This window comes from Vipera berus (genome assembly GCF_964194415.1).
Source record: "Vipera berus genome assembly, chromosome: 1".
NCBI classification, from domain to species: domain Eukaryota; kingdom Metazoa; phylum Chordata; class Lepidosauria; order Squamata; family Viperidae; genus Vipera; species Vipera berus.
Genome location: NC_138202.1, coordinates 239,168,844 through 239,184,841, shown reverse-complemented (window position 1 = coordinate 239,184,841; position 15,998 = coordinate 239,168,844). Strand labels below are relative to the sequence as shown.

The 15,998-nt window shown below is 37.7% G+C and overlaps 1 protein-coding gene across 1 annotated transcript; it reads right to left on the bottom strand.

The window, feature by feature from the left end:
* Nucleotides 1–5,548: 5,548 nt before the first annotated feature.
* Nucleotides 5,549–13,661, bottom strand: IRAK1BP1 (interleukin 1 receptor associated kinase 1 binding protein 1; the record flags this gene model as incomplete). The annotated part of the gene is made up of 3 exons (XM_081319290.1): nucleotides 5,549–7,813; nucleotides 9,337–9,467; nucleotides 13,368–13,661. 3 exons carry the CDS (start codon nucleotides 13,659–13,661, stop codon nucleotides 7,531–7,533), a joined length of 708 nt encoding a protein of 235 aa, XP_081175416.1. The 3' UTR covers nucleotides 5,549–7,530.
* Between the last annotated feature and the right edge of the window lie 2,337 nt (nucleotides 13,662–15,998).

The window sequence follows — 15,998 nt, the reverse complement described above, 5'->3', positions numbered from 1 at the left end:
TATGATAGATAAATATATATGTATATATATATTATATATATATCTCCACATTGGAAAAAGTTTGACTAATACGTCTAATTTTTCAGACCTTCATTCTTGTACCAATCATATCTCTGTTTATTGTGCCAAAGACTGAGAAACAGAATAGAAAAAAAACTTTTAGTATGAGTGCAACATGGTATTTTCAATTATATTTATCACTCCTTGTTCAAAGTATACAATATTCTGGAATATTACCTCTACTGGTATGCACTGGTAGACTCTTTTTGACAGATATTGAAACAAAATATAATTTGATTAAAGGGTTCAGTTAAGCTGCAGGAAAAGTGTGAGACTGATGTTTATGTTATGATCAGATCGATTGCTTCTATGAATTGTGTTAAACTGACAAATTATTTTCAAAAGAAGTTGATGTGTATGTATATATTGACTATATACACGAACACCTAAACATAAAATTACCCAGGTATAATTTTCTTTCAGGATTTTTTAGATTGCTCTAGAATATTAAAAATTTTAAATGTCAAACTTTAAGGGGAAGATTGGTTGTTTTCCATTATTAAAGATAAAAAGGCCAAATCACTTTTTATGCAATCATATTTTATACAGTGTTCTCATTGCACATTGTTTTTCTGCACTTTTTACAGTATACTTAACCAAGCTGACATGAGTCAATATATCCATCCTAAAGGAAAATCCCACTTTATGATTGTGCCTTGTATTCTATTATTTTGTGCATCTTTTGTAATCTTAAGTTGTCTATTGTAAATGATGACTGTATGACTTAGGGGAATGTATTGCTGTATGTACTGCTATGGGAAAAACAGTTATTTATTTGTTTATGGTACATTTACTTTATCCCTTTTAAAACCTTAATACAATTTTTATTGTTTAAAATCATAGTCCATTTAAAAATAGAGTAAAACAGTTGTATGGTACAAAAATGTAACCACACTTTTACTTTAACATTCTTGCAGGAAATGGGACATGTGCAAAAGATGGCAATTTAATTTTGTTTGATTTTATTTGGAAATACATTATCTAAAAATGCAGCTGTACAGCAGTGTGTTGCCTATTCCAAAGATGCTTGGTATGATCAATTTTGACAGTACAGTTTGAAGAGTAAGGATCTGAATCTAGGCTTCTATGTTTTCACCAAATTCAGTGTTTCATTCCTCCAAATAGATTATTGGCACTACCAAAGATTGTGGTATTGATCAGCTACCTGATCTTACACACAGTTGAAGAATTGTAGGTAGTTTTAGTCACCACAGCCAAATCTGTGCAAAGGAAATTTCAATTGAATAGAGTTCAGCACAGATGCAGGAAAGTTGCTTGCTTGGAATGCAAATATATCTAATATTCATCTTGACCTCAGCCAGTTATATGGCAACCCAATTTTAAAATATATATTTGGTTTAACCACAGAAACCTAGAAGTATATTTTCCCCCACATTCTTTTAACCTAACCATATTTATAAGCATTCTTTAGAAATGTGCATCATGTAAGAACTTGTTTCCCTAACTTAAAAAGTAATGTCATTATCATATGGCATTTTTAAAAAGTTCCATAGCACTTCATATTTCCACATTGTGATATTTTGGGAACTCTTCATATTATACTGGCACAGGTCTCTTTGTATATTTATTTTCTTTAATATTTTAAAGAATCGCACATGCATATTTTAATACTGATTTTTAAGGGGAATGGACTTTTCTACATGTTTTTTAAAAAAACAAAATGTGTATTCTTGGTATCATTGGAGGCATTAATCATGAAAGCATGACAAGTTGTGTACAAAGACAATTCATTTTACAGCTTACAATGACAAACATTGATTTAAATTATCCACTTTAGATTTTGTCACAGAAGGTAGGAAGTTTAAATTATCTGATTTTCTAATATTATCCATAATGGCGTATAATAGAAAGTTCAAACCAAATAGGAACTAGTTGTAGTCCTACTGCATTTATCATTTCCCACTTGGCATGTTTATGTATGTTGGTATAATTTTGGGAGAAAGAATAATATACGTGACCATTACAAGACCCGAAAAGTATTTTTTTTACAAATGACAAAAATTGAAAGTCTTAAACACTTTCTTTTTCCCTGAATAATTTATTGTAGTACTAAGAGGCCCTACTGTCCTTATCTTTTTTCTAATATTATTTGGGAATTTTCTTCAAAAAATAGTATCTGTAACACTGTAGCTATGCTACTTTCCCTAAATAAGATTAAGCTTGACTTGACTTCAATTTCTTTGGTTTGACTGATTTACAAGATTCTTGCTATACCAACAAAAACAATTTTCATTTAGCACATAGATAAGCAATAATTCATGGTTCGATAATTTGTGATGATCTATAATAAAATGTATTATGGATTATATTATACTATCTTTAGGAATATATATTTCTTGGCATATTTGCATAAAATATTTATGTACATATCATCTCTTGGTACTTATGGATACTATACAAATTATTATCTTACAAACTTGGCAGTAATAAAAGCAAATGTTTAATATAACCTAAAAAAGGATTCTGATACAGCACGTAGCATTAGTTTCAAAATGTTAGCTACTTGATTATTTCATTGTTAATTATGGTTAATATACTGTGGTCTGATAGAAAAGTATTCCACATTCATTGCAAAATAAGTTTTTCACTTTAAAAATTGAAAAATTCCAAATTTAAGAATTTGATCATTTTTGTTAGTGAGAAGTAATCAAGCATAGAAAGAATTGTCTTCCTATATTGAATTGATTGTTCTAAGGTACATTTGCACCTAAGAGTAATCGATAGTACGATTTGTACCATATCACTTTTATCAATGAATATTACTTCATTTTTGTCAGACAGTCTACAAGTCATGCTACATGTATTGCATATCAGTTTTAAAATGGGCATGTATATGTGTACACACAAACAGATCTGTCATATGCTGTAATACAAATGTTCTTGAAGTACCAATTTAGGATTTCAGTTACACAAGCTTTAATAATCTTAAATAATTTTACAAAGGACCCATCAAAGGGTCTGGAGTTTTTCTTTTCTGTAAAGAGAGTTTGTCCCAGGGAGCTGAAGATTGTCACCTCTGCTCTGACATAAACCCTCTCCCGCTTGATGTACTAGAACAGGGGTCTTCAAACTTGGCCCTTTTATGACTTGTGGACTTCAACTCCCAGAATTCCTCAGCCAGCAAAGCTGGCTGAGGAATTCTGGGAATTGAAGTCCACAAGTCATAAAAGGGCCAAGTTTGAAGACCCCTGTACTAGAAGGTTTAGGGCACAATCCAGTCCACTTTGCATGTCTAGTTTGCGTCAAGAGGCATACAGAAGAGTATGCTTTGACCTCTCCCCGCCATCTGCAAAACCCCCACAGGTGAACAGTTCAGTTGTGGGAATGCTGCATAGATGTAACAGGAACCGACTGGATCGGGCTTTTATTTTACATTCTCATGTATCTGTTAATCTTGCACTTCATATAATTGGAGCTAAGGATTTATCTGATAAAAGGGCTGCTCAGTTTCTACTGTAAATAATGTACAAATGTTTATATTTTAAAAAGATGTACATTTCATACATGATGGCTAAGTCTGAATATCATTTCTAACATAAATCACTGGTCTTGCATTTTTAAGATGTTATCTTTACACAATTTGTAGTTACAATTGGCTATAGAATTTTTTTTTCATGTTTTTGTTTTCAGTTCAGAGCTCTTTGAAAACTTTCAGAAAGGTTGAAAGATAAAATCTAACATTATTGTAAACTCTGAAAGTGCTGGTGTTGGTTTATTAATGGTTTTTGTTGTGCAAGGGCAACTAAGGTATTGATTTTGTCTGTTATGTATGTTTCATAACATTTCCCACTAGCGGAACAGTACATTTCTGGAGGGATATGATGGGATTCAACTCAATATAGTTTTAAAATATAAAAGGGATAGGGTAGAGTGGACACTAGTGGCATTATTTGTGGAATTACAAAAACCAAGCCCCAAATCTCTCTTTAAAAATGTATAATTTTAGGAATTATTTCTGTTAAAACAAAAAGAAATTAACCAATGACTTATTTTGCATAGATAGGAGATACTGATTTTTTTAAAAAAATATCTTTTTAAAAATACAGTTAAAACATATCAAGAACTGCTGTGATAGAAAATGAATTGTTGACAAAATGCTTGCTCTAGAAATTACAAAATATTTGCACAGAATTTGTACTTGCACAGATGGCATTTGACGTGTACATATCAAACATACACCTAAAGAAACAAGTTGTCACATTATTTGTTACATTTTTGGACCATCACTGCAAAAATCTGAAAAATAAGTTAAATCTGAATAATCAGTTCACATGACTTTATTTTTAAATAAAACTTTCATCACTTAAAATGTGAAATATATAAAGTAGAACAATATAAGGAAGTTGTCTTGGAACATTTAGTTTTAAAACTGACACATTTAAAGCTATACTTGTTTTGTACAATATGTAAATCCCAAATACGTTTTATAATACCTTTAGGTTTTTTCAAAGTTAATTTCCCCTAGAAATTTCCTTAATTATACTATAAAGTGCAGTCTCTCACCTGGATGAACAGTGCCCTTTCTTTTTGTATATATATTGATTGAAACTTTTATTGTTATGTGAAACACTTATGTTGGTTTTGATGAATAATACTTGGAATCCTTTTATACAAACTAGAATGTAAGTGTAAGAATTACTGTCACTGCAATGTAGTAACATACCTATTTTTAAATAAATAGAAAACTCGTTTTTCTAAGTTGTGTTGATTTCTGTCATTAATGAAGTTCTTGTAGGAGGAACAGTGAAGATTTTTTTCAAAAACAGTTGTACAGATAATGGAAGAACCAATGTTTAAAAAATCCCCTTCATGCTACTTCATGTCTACTTTAATGGAATGTGGCAACAGATTAATTGCATTGCTAAATAATCCAGCCGTAGCTAATTAGAAATAGAAAACTTCAAATACATTTGTTCCTATAGGTTTGCAGAATTTTGTTAGATTGAATTTAGTACCAAAGAGGCAAAGACAAATGGAAAATTCCACCCAAGCGAAAGGGCGGGAAAAATTGTTGCCAAGAAAACAATGTATGACTACACAATGTTATACTTGCATTGTTTTTCTTGGCAACAATATAAATTGTTTGCTATTATAATAATCTTTTTTTTCTCCTGTGATTAGTTTGAAAGATTCAGGATTTCTCATAATTGCAATTCAGTGTAACTTCTGAAAACTTTTAGATTTTTCTGTTTTGTTTTGTGTGGCATTTATTCGGTATCATTTTAGCATCCTAGGATAGATGGTAAACATTGACATTATTAATCCAAGAGCCAATATACTTTGAAGAAATTTCAACTTGGCTGCCAGGTGAGTGTTGAAAGTATTATTGGCTGTGGAATATGAAATAGGTTTTTCCTATTAACTTCCATTGTTAGCATAACTTCTAAGAATAATCCAATTCTTCATTAGGCTGTTTCAGGATTTTACCTGTTGAGGCCTTTTTCTCTTTTTTCTTTGTATTTCCCTAAAGTACAGAGTCTGAGTTAGCTTCTGGCTTGCTACAATGTATACTTTAGCCATGTTCAGATATTGTTAAGAAGCAAGCCATGCCTGCAATATGTCCTGAGGTTCAGGATCTTCCATAGGCACCTGTACATTTAGCATATATGAAGATAAGTTTTCCATCTTGGCACAACTGGAAGTCCTATCACAATTGTGTGGGTACCATACATAAATACTTTCATCTGAAAATCTTAGAAATCCTGCGGAAAATATTTCTAAGTAGAAGAATCAAAACTGAACAAAATTAACCTACCCAAGATTACCTTTTTTCATTAAAATTGGTGTCCTAGTGCAAAGTACTGAACCAATTTGCTTTGGGTTATAAAGCATTGAGAAAAACAATTTCCTTAATACTTCTTGAACAAAGCCTAACTGTAAGCAATTTGCAACTTAGCAATAAGAAAGCCACAATGAAGCTATTGTACAAATATTTTATTTAAAAAGCAGATTGCTTTGCACCAAACCACACATGTACCGCTTGCTGCATTAACAAAATTAATTTTTAGGTCTTAGAATAAATTTATATACACAATAGGACTACTGGCTGCTATATAATAGTAACTCTGAATATGACTTTCAAATAACCAGTTTTCCAAGAAGTTGTACTAACAAATGCTCTTAAAAAGGCAGAACCCACTGATAAAGGTACATCTACCTACAAGGTACATGTACCTATGTTTGCCTTGTTGAGCAACAGAATTGACTCAGTGATTACTTCAAAATGATGCTCGGTGAGCATTTTCTTGTGTTGTATAATGATAGCTAAATAAAGCTTTCCATTAATTTTAGATATAACATCTGAACAATGACTTTTTAAAAACACTAGCAGGGATCCACATTTTTCACCCCATTTAATTGAAGGTGTTTCTACTTATAGTTCCACTGTAATGTCCCGTTGCCTGGAGGCGGTCCAGGTCTGGATGGGGAGAAACAGGCTTTGTCTCAATCCCGCCAAGACTGAGTGGCTGTGCATATCGGCATCTCGGGTCAACCAGACAATTCCATCTCTAACGATGGGGGGTGAGGTGTTACCCCCCGTTGATAGGGCTCGCAACTTGGGCGTCCTCCTGGATTCACGACTCAATTTTGAAGACCATATAGGAGCCGTGACCAGGGGGGCTTTTGCCCAGGTTCGCCTGGTGCGCCAGTTGCGACCCTATCTGGACCGAAATGCCCTACGCACAGTCACTCATGCGCTCGTGACCTCCCGTTTAGACTACTGCAACGCTTTCTACATGGGGCTGCCCTTGAGGACCACTCGGAGGCTTCAGCTGGTGCAGAATGCGGCCGCGCGAGTTGTGAAGGGGGTTTCCCGATACTCCCATGTAACACCTCTACTCCGCGAGCTGCATTGGCTCCTGGTTGCCCTCCGGGTGAGATTCAAGGTGCTGGTGATGACCTATAAAGCCCTAAATGGCTTGGGTCCGGGATATCTGAGGGAACACCTGCTGCCGGCATCAAACTCCCTTCGTCCAGTGCGCTCCCACAGGGAGGGTTTTCTCAGGGTGCCACCGGTAAGAGATTGCTGGCGGACGACACCCAGGGCACTCAGTGGGTGCGCCTGCCCTTTGGAACCAGCTGCCAGTGGAGCTGAGGACTGCCCCCGACCTCCGTTCATTCCGCCGGGACCTGAAGACCTGGCTCTTCGAGCTCTCTGGCCCAGGCTGAGAATTTTAATTTTAGTTTTAACCTTAATTTTAACTGGGGTTTTACTCATGCAGGGACGAATATAATTTTTTTTTAAATCTGTTTTTAACTTTTGTATCTCTGTTTTTTAATCACCCTGTAAACCGCCCTGAGTCCTTCGGGAAAGGGCAGTATATAAATGTAATAAAATAAAATAAATAATTTTAAATTTAAGACTATGGAAAAATCTAGTAGAGCTTCCTGAGTACATTCTTCTTTATAAAGGTTAAACAAAGTTTAATTAATGGTTGTAGAGGTTAATTAATTCACTTTTATAAGAGCAGCATTTTTCCTCTTCTTCTCTCTCTTTATTTCAAATATGGCAAATACCCTTGCAGAAATGTAGATGGTGGCACTTTGGAGTTTCTGCTGAAAACTGAATAAATCTGAAGAATTGTCTACATGATCTTCAAGATGACCTTCCGACTCCTTTACCTCTTCTTCCTTGATTAGCAGAGGTTTCCCTAGGGAGTGTCCAAATAATTGGCAAACTTCTTGAGCTTTTTGCTGAGCACTTCTAACAGCAGAAACACACACCTGCCTCCTGAAAAGAAAGAGCAGCAAGAGTTAGTTAATCAGTTCTTATTTAAATTGGAGTTTTATGCTTTCAAACTCAGAATTTGATGACATTTATTTCAGGTAAAGTGAAGTCCCACTATAGAGTGAGAAGTGTTATTATATAACATCAGCATCACATAACTCCACATCTAGGCACATAATTACACACATTTTTGGTATCGCATAGTTACAAGTCTTCTCTTAATAGTATTTAAAAACCTGTTCTTTTCTGAAAGAAAAACAAAGTAATTTTTAGGAGCCAAACTTGTTTCCCCCCCCCTTACTTATTCCTTTTTCCTTGTAAACTATGATAATTGTATAGTTGAGTGCAAGACTATTTTATCACTGTTCTCCATACACCATCCTGGAAATATGAAGATCAGATTAAAAATACTTCAAATAAGTACAACCCCATTTTTAAAAATTTATTGCTATTCTGTTGGTTTCCTTAATTTAGTTACATGTTGCAATACTAGAAAGCCATCTGTAGGTGAATCGGTAACTTGAGCCACTCACTTTCCCTCAGCCCAACCTACCTCATTTTCTTGTGGGGAAAATAGGAGACAACATTATCCAACTTTCAGTTGCAGAAAAAATAAAAGTGGGTTATAATGACAATAGTAATAAGGTAAAGGTAAAGGTTCCCCCGCACATGCGTGCTAGTCGTTTCTAACTCTAGGGGCTGGTGCTCATCTCCGTTTCCAAGCTGAAGAGCCAGTTTGTCCGAGGACGTCTCCGTGGTCATGTGGCCGGCATGACTAGACGCCAAAGGCGCACGGAACGCTGTTACCTTCCCACCGTAGTGGTCCCTATTTTTCTACTTGCATTTTTACGTGCTTTCGAACTGCTAGGTTGGCAGAAGCTGGGACGAGTAACAGGCGCTCACTCTGTTACGCGGCACTCGGGATTCGACCCGCCAAACTGCCGACCTTCTGATCAACAAGCTCAGCGTCCTAACCCACTGAGCCACCATGTCCCTTGACAATAGTAATAGTAATAGTAATAACAATAACCTTATTTTACTAGAACTTTCTTTTTGTTACAATATTACTGCTCATTTCTTATATTATTAACTTCCCTAAATTAAAGGAGGAAAGTTGGGAGATGAAAAATGTGCCCAACTTGTCTAATTCAGTAATTCATTCTAACATTCTGCAATATTTCTCAATCTCTCCCACCTCCAAGATTGTCAACACATAAATACATATTACAATAGCAATCTGCCAGAGTAACTCCAGTCTTTTTATTAGTAACGCAGTGGTGATGGCATTCCTCTACAGCTATGTGGAGATGCTGGTGTGAACCTGATGATCAGTTTTAGGTCTGACTAACAACCCTGGCCCAAAGGACAACTATTAAAGCCCCAATCTCTATGTATGGCACAGTCAGTCCTCTTCAAGCTGAGCAAGAAAACAGCATTTTTACTTTTGTAATTTGGAACACACATTCACAGTGAAATTCACAAGCCAGAAATATACACCTTCTTGGGAAATGTATGGAGAAACTTACCGAAGGGTATCTACAGCCTCCACTGTATGGTAAAAGTAAGGTGAGCTGATGATAACAGATTTATCTAGTTTCTCAACAAGATGATTACATGTATCTTGCATTTTCCCAAAATCAGTAAATATAATGCAGACCTGTGAGTATAAAAATGTAGAAGCTTTTTTCCAATGGTTTAAATACAAGATGACCAAAACAAAAGATAGCAGTATATATGGATCTTTTCCAGCTTCTCACTTTTTTTATTTACTCTCTGTCTCGCACAATGTTTACTATTATAAAGCTGGGTCACAATCTCAAAAGTAAACCAAGTATAGTGAATTAAAAATCAAGTTCTGGCTAGGGTATTATCTGAAAATACTTAAGATACAACTGATGCAACTAGTTAATACCCCAATGCAGTAAATCCAATTTTGGAGCATTGGCAAGCAATATTATATATAAATATTAATCTACTATTAAATCTACTTAAGAAATCTAATAGGGCTGCAAAGTGCAGTCAGTTAAACACATAACTTATTTTTCTTTAAATTATATTAAACAAAATACTTAAAAATGGGCAAATTTATAAAACTATAGTTACTATCCACATGAAGCTTTCTTCTTCTGTACCATGGGGTGATCCTGACAAACACTAACATAAAAATTCAGGTCAATGAGAACTATGCAAATGGTTACAAATTATGCACCTTAAAAATAGGGAAATACTTCAACACCTAAATGATGCAGAGAAAAATAAGACTTTTTTTAAAAAAAATTCTAAGCATCATTTAAGGTGTTGAAATATAGGTAGTCCTTGACTTACAACCACAATTGAGCCCAAAATTTCTGTTGCTAAGTGAAACATTTGTTAAATGAATTTTGCCCCATTTTATGACCTTTCTTGCCACAGCTGTTAAGTGAATTACTGCAGTTAATTTAATAACAGGGTTGTTAAGTGAATCTGGCTTTCTTATTGACTTTGCTTGTCAGAAGGTTGCAAAAGGGGATCACAGGACGCCGGGATACTGCAACAGTCATAAATATGAGTCAGTTGCTGAGCATCTGAATTTTGACCACTTAACCATGAGGATGCTGCAATGGTCGTAAGTGTGAGAAACTGTCATAAGTCACTTTTTTCAGTGCTGTTGTAACTTCGAACAGTCACTAAATGAACTGTTGTACATTGAGGACTACCTGTACTTCTCTATTTTAAAGCATTTGCTAGTATCTACTAGTATTAAATTAGGACCAAAATAATCTATAAGAGAGATCTTCATTAGATAAGCTGCAATTTAAATAAAGGTATACACTTTCAAATATGAATCTATGCTACAGGTTAGCATCACATCTCTTCAATAGTGCTGTCTATGTATTCACTTTATATACTACTTGAAAATACTCCCCATTCTTAGTTGATCAACATACAAGATAAGCAGAAGAGACATTTCTCCCAAGATACCACAGCAATTAATGACATATTTTCAGAATACTTCCATTAAGTTTCCCATTAAAATTCTAAACTAGCTTTAACATGATACAATGCTAAATGACAAAGGAAATGAATTAATTTAATAAAATTAACAATCTATATCTAGAGGAGTTTTAAAACTTTTGTCAAATCAAAATAAACATATTTGAGACTAAATGTGGTCTTATTTAAAATACTTGCCTCTGCTTCCATCTTATATGCATTTTCTATTCTACTGAAGTTTTTTGTCACAGTCACATCATTTTCCTTGGGGAGGAAAAATGATCATTTTAAGTCCACTACTTAAAAACAATGCTCTTTTAGGTACTAGAAACAACAGAATATAGCAATGTATTTCAAAACAGCAAAAGAATGTTGGAGCTGGAACAGACTCACTAAAATCAACAGAGTTATATTAATAAGGATTAAGTCAAGATCCAACCTTAACATCCTTTCTTAAGCAATGTTTTAGCTCATATTTTACCATGAAAACATTTAACCATTTGTTTGATTCAAAAGTAAAAAAAGTGCTTCAAAGTAGAAGTTGCTGCTGCAGTTTCTTAAAGCAGTTGTGACCCTTCCTGGAATCTTATGAAAAATCTTTTTGCCTTCAAATTCAAAGGGATAAACAATCCTAATAAGCATGGATTGAGTGAACAATTTCCAACAATACTTAACAAATTATGCTTTGAAAGACTGCAGTATCAGGAATATCCTAAATTACTGGTACCTATAAATTCCTAATAGAAATAAAATGTTACTCAATAGTATCATAAATCATCAAAAGAAACTGAATTATTCTCTAGGAGTTTTTGAACTGTATTACAAACTGTGATTAACATAAATTCAAATATAGTGGCTAGTATCAATTGGGTGACTTTAGGCTATCACTTTTTCAGCCCTAGAAAGAAGGCAATGGAAAAGCACCTCTGAAAATGTTGCCTAAAAATTGCATGAATTTGACTATGGAGTGACCAGGAGCCTGACTGACTAGAAGGCCACATACAGTATATTTATATTTTTATTTTGGGTTTTTTCCCCCTCAAATTTTTTTTAACAGAGTTATATCTTGTATCTAGGTTTTATGAGGCATCATATATAATCAAAAGGCACTCCGTAAGTTTCATGGCTGAACAAAGTATGAAAATGGGTTGGAATTACATCCATATGAACTCAGGAGAAATTATGACTTAGATCAGTACATAACTCTCTTGCTAGTTGCCCAATGACACCGCTTCATGGCGGCCAAGTAATATATATTATCATAGGAATATACAGAGAAATAATCCTTCCTTTGGGATGGTGGATTGGGAAGGCATGACACAATGGTGGAGTGGGAAGTCTTTAGTAGGAAGGTACAAACCACAGCTCTGTATCTGATCCGGCAGGGTAAATAAAGAAGGTATAAGGTAAAGTAAAGGTAAAGGTTCCCCCGCACATGCGTGCTAGTCGTTTCCAACTCTAGGGGCCGGTGCTCATCTCCGTTTCAAAGCTGAAGAGCCAGCGCTTGTCTGAGGACATCTCCGTGGTCATGTGGCCGGCATGACTAGACGCCAAAGGCACACAGAACACTGTTACCTTCCCACTGTAGTGGTCCCTATTTTTTTTACTTGCATTTTTACATGCTTTCGAACTGCTAGGTTGGCAGAAGCTGGGACGAGTAACAGGCGCTCACTCTGTTACCCGGCACTCGGGATTCGACCCGCCAAACTGCCGACCTTCCGATCGACAAGCTCAGCGTCCTAACCCACTGAGCCACCGCGTCCCTAAAGAAGGTATACTACCATTGATATACCTCGAGCAAGAGTACCCTAGTGATAAAAGGTACTGGACTACTAGCAACCCCAACTCCTTGGTGATTCTGAGCCAATGAATCTCCCTAAACTCAATCTACTTCACAGCCTTGGTGCTGCAATTAAAAAAACTTTATGCTGTGTACGCTGCCACGGGCTCCTGAATGACAAGTGAGATTCAAATCAAATAAGCTGAGATCAATTCTTGGTGAATAACCCTACGCAACATTATAAAAACCACTTACGACTGCCTACCCCTGGAATGGATAGGGGACTATCCAGATGATCCTTTATCCAAGTATTTCGATGTGTAGAGCACGCCGAGCCACCAATTAGCCAAGCATATCTTAGCCCAGGGGTAGGCAACCTCGGCTCTTTTATGACTCATGGACTTCAACTCCCAGAATTCCTGAGCCAGCTTGGCTGGCTTAGGAATTCTGGGAGTTGAAGTCCATGAGTCATAAAAGAGCCGAGGTTGCCTACCACTGTCTTAGCCTAATTCAGCCACGACGTTCTGCGCCGTGAAGCGCGGCTAGGGCTTCCCCGTGCTAGCTAAAACCAGGTAGGCATGAAACACGGGTAGTTTTTAGCGTGACGGCGACACCAAAATTCTCAGAAACATACTTAATTTTACTACCTGGCTAAGACGCGAGTTCTCTGCCTCTGGAACGGTGGGACTAAAGCCAGGAACGATTGAGCCCGCTCGCACGAGACGAGCGGCCCTCGCAAAGGGCGGGAGACCTACTGCGACTGCGCGCAGGGGAGGGTGGGGGGACTCTCTTTTCTTTACCCACCGAGATGCCGCCGCGCTGCCGAACCGTCTGGGCAATGTAGTCTAGTCTTCGAGCGACGCTGCTCTGCGCTGCGCCGGCTTCCCCTTTCCTGCTTCTCAAATAAACCGTGACCTTGGCCCGATCCGGTCCGGCGCTGAGCTCCGCGCTGCCGCTCACGTGTACTTCCCTCCCAAGCGGCCCTCCTAAGGCGGCTCTGGCCGGGTCAACCTCTCCCGTGCCCGAGCCGACCGGCGGGGACACCAACTCGGCGAACACCCGAGCTGGAGAGAGCGGCGACGGCGGCGGCAACGGCATTTGGCCGCAGCTGGAAAGGAAGAGGGACCGTTAGGAGAGCCTAGCAACGAACGCGACGCCGCGAGCCCTCGCGCCCAGGGAATGACGGACCTTGTAGTTCTGACGGGAAAATCACGTGGAGGCCGCAGCCCCGCCCCGAACTGAAGAGGTTGTTGGGGTTTTGTGCCGCTGCAGAATCTTCTCTGTCGTTCGCGTAGTGCAGGGGTCTTCAAACTTGGCCCTTTTGTAACTTCTGGACTTCAACTCCCAGAATTCCTCAGCCAGAGGAATTCTGGGAGTTGAAGTCCACAAGTCACAAAAGGGCCAAGTTTGAAGACCCCTGGCGTAGTGTTTGAGCAGGGTGCAGTCTGGCGCTTGTGTCAGGATGGCCTTAAAGGTAAAGGTTCCCCCGCACATGCGTGCTAGTCGTTTCCGACTCTAGGGGCCAGTGCTCATCTCCGTTTCAAAGCCAAAGAGCCAGCGTTTGTCCGAGGACGTCTCCGTGGTCATGTGGCCGGCATGACTAGACACCAAAGGCGCACGGAACGCTGTTACCTTCCCACCGGAGTGGTCCCTATTTTTCTACGTGCTTTTGAACTGCTAGGTTGGCAGAAGCTGGGACGAGTAACAGGCGCTCACTCTGTTACGCGGCACTCGGGATTCGACCCGCCAAACTGCCGACCTTCTGATTGACAAGCTCAGCTTCCTAACCCACTGAGCCACCACGTCCCCTCAGGATGGCCTTAGCAGTTCGTAAATCATGATTTATGACCTAGCACGGTTACAAACAGAAGTCATAGCGATGTAGTCAGAGAAAGAGAGTTTATTCAGTAAAACATTGAGAATAATGGATGTTTTATTCAATAAAGCAGTTTATGAAATAAGCCGTTGGGTTTAGGGTGGGGATTGCAACGAGAAATGTAAGGTTTTTCCTGTAAATTTAACACGGTTTAGGGAAGTGAGTTTGGCTTCCTGACGATTAGGATGTTTTGTTTCTTGTCATAGAGAACTGGCCCTTGCTAGCCAGTTGCTTTGGATCCTGCCTGTTGCTTTGGAAGAATGAAAAATGTGCACTTTTTTGGAGATGGACTTCTTTGGCAAAGTTCTGAGTTAATCTTGGTACCCCATGCTCCAACAAAGTCCTGTTCTCAAACATGCTGCTGCTTCAAGCATCTTTGGAATTTACATCCAAATAACCATAAAGTTGAACCTCAGAAATAGTAACCGCATAAGTCTTTTTCTAAGCCCCCAAAGTGCCTAGCTTGGCTGGTTTTTGTTTAATAATTTTATTCCCAAAGGTAACACTACCCTAGCTTCTATTATGGCCATTGCAAATTGTTTGACGACTAGTGCTGCCTTTAAGAAAGGAAACAGCCTCATAAGTCTTTTTATGCATCCTTTTTTGAACTCTTGAGATTATATATACTAAGAATTTATCCACAGTGAAAGAAAGGGAGTACTAAGTACATGTTTGAAGTGCAAATTTGCTAGGTTTGGATTGGGTAAAATCATTCTTTGTTATATAAATTTATTGAGACTGGCAATTTATTTCCTTGAACTATAAATATTGCAAGTGGCTTTAAGTAAAAAATCTACACACTTTTGGTATTTTAAATATTAACATATAATGACAAATTTATTGTAGTAACCTGGAAACAATATGTCTATATAATAAGTACATTCTAGAAACAATTCTCCTTTTCTCCCGCTGCCCATTTCCTTAACTACTAATTGTTACTTGCCTATTTTAATCCTACTTTGGACATTATTAACCCATATCTGTTTGGATCATTTGAATGTAGGAGACGCGGTGGCTCAGGGGCTTGATGACACTCCAGCAGTTCGAGCCCTAGCTCTGTGTGGCAGGGGGAGCTCCTGTCACTCACTTCAGCTTCTCTCCACCTAGCAGCTTGAAAGCATGTTCTATTTGTGAATAGATAAAGAGGTACCACTTTGGTGGGGAGACGAGTTGGTGCTCTGTGAAGGCAGGTTCCGGATGGCTGTGAATTTTCCCATTTGTGGCACCTGCTTGCGAAGCAGCTCTGGGAAGGAAGAGGGCCTTGGGTGACATTGCAGGAAGAACCACTCATCTCTTTCTTGATTGCGAAACCAGCTCACCATCATCTGGTGCATCTTGGAAAACAGGCAAGCATTTCCTATAGCAGGGCTGGTACCTTAGAAAGCCAAACCTACTCTGCAATAGCATACTATTATTATTATTATTATTAATAATAATAATAATAATAGTAGTAGTAGTAATAAGTTGTTGAGAATGAGAGGATGAAGATCTTGTGGGACTTTCGAATACAGACAGATCTCCATTTGGAACACAACACGCCAGATATCGCAGTTGTAGAG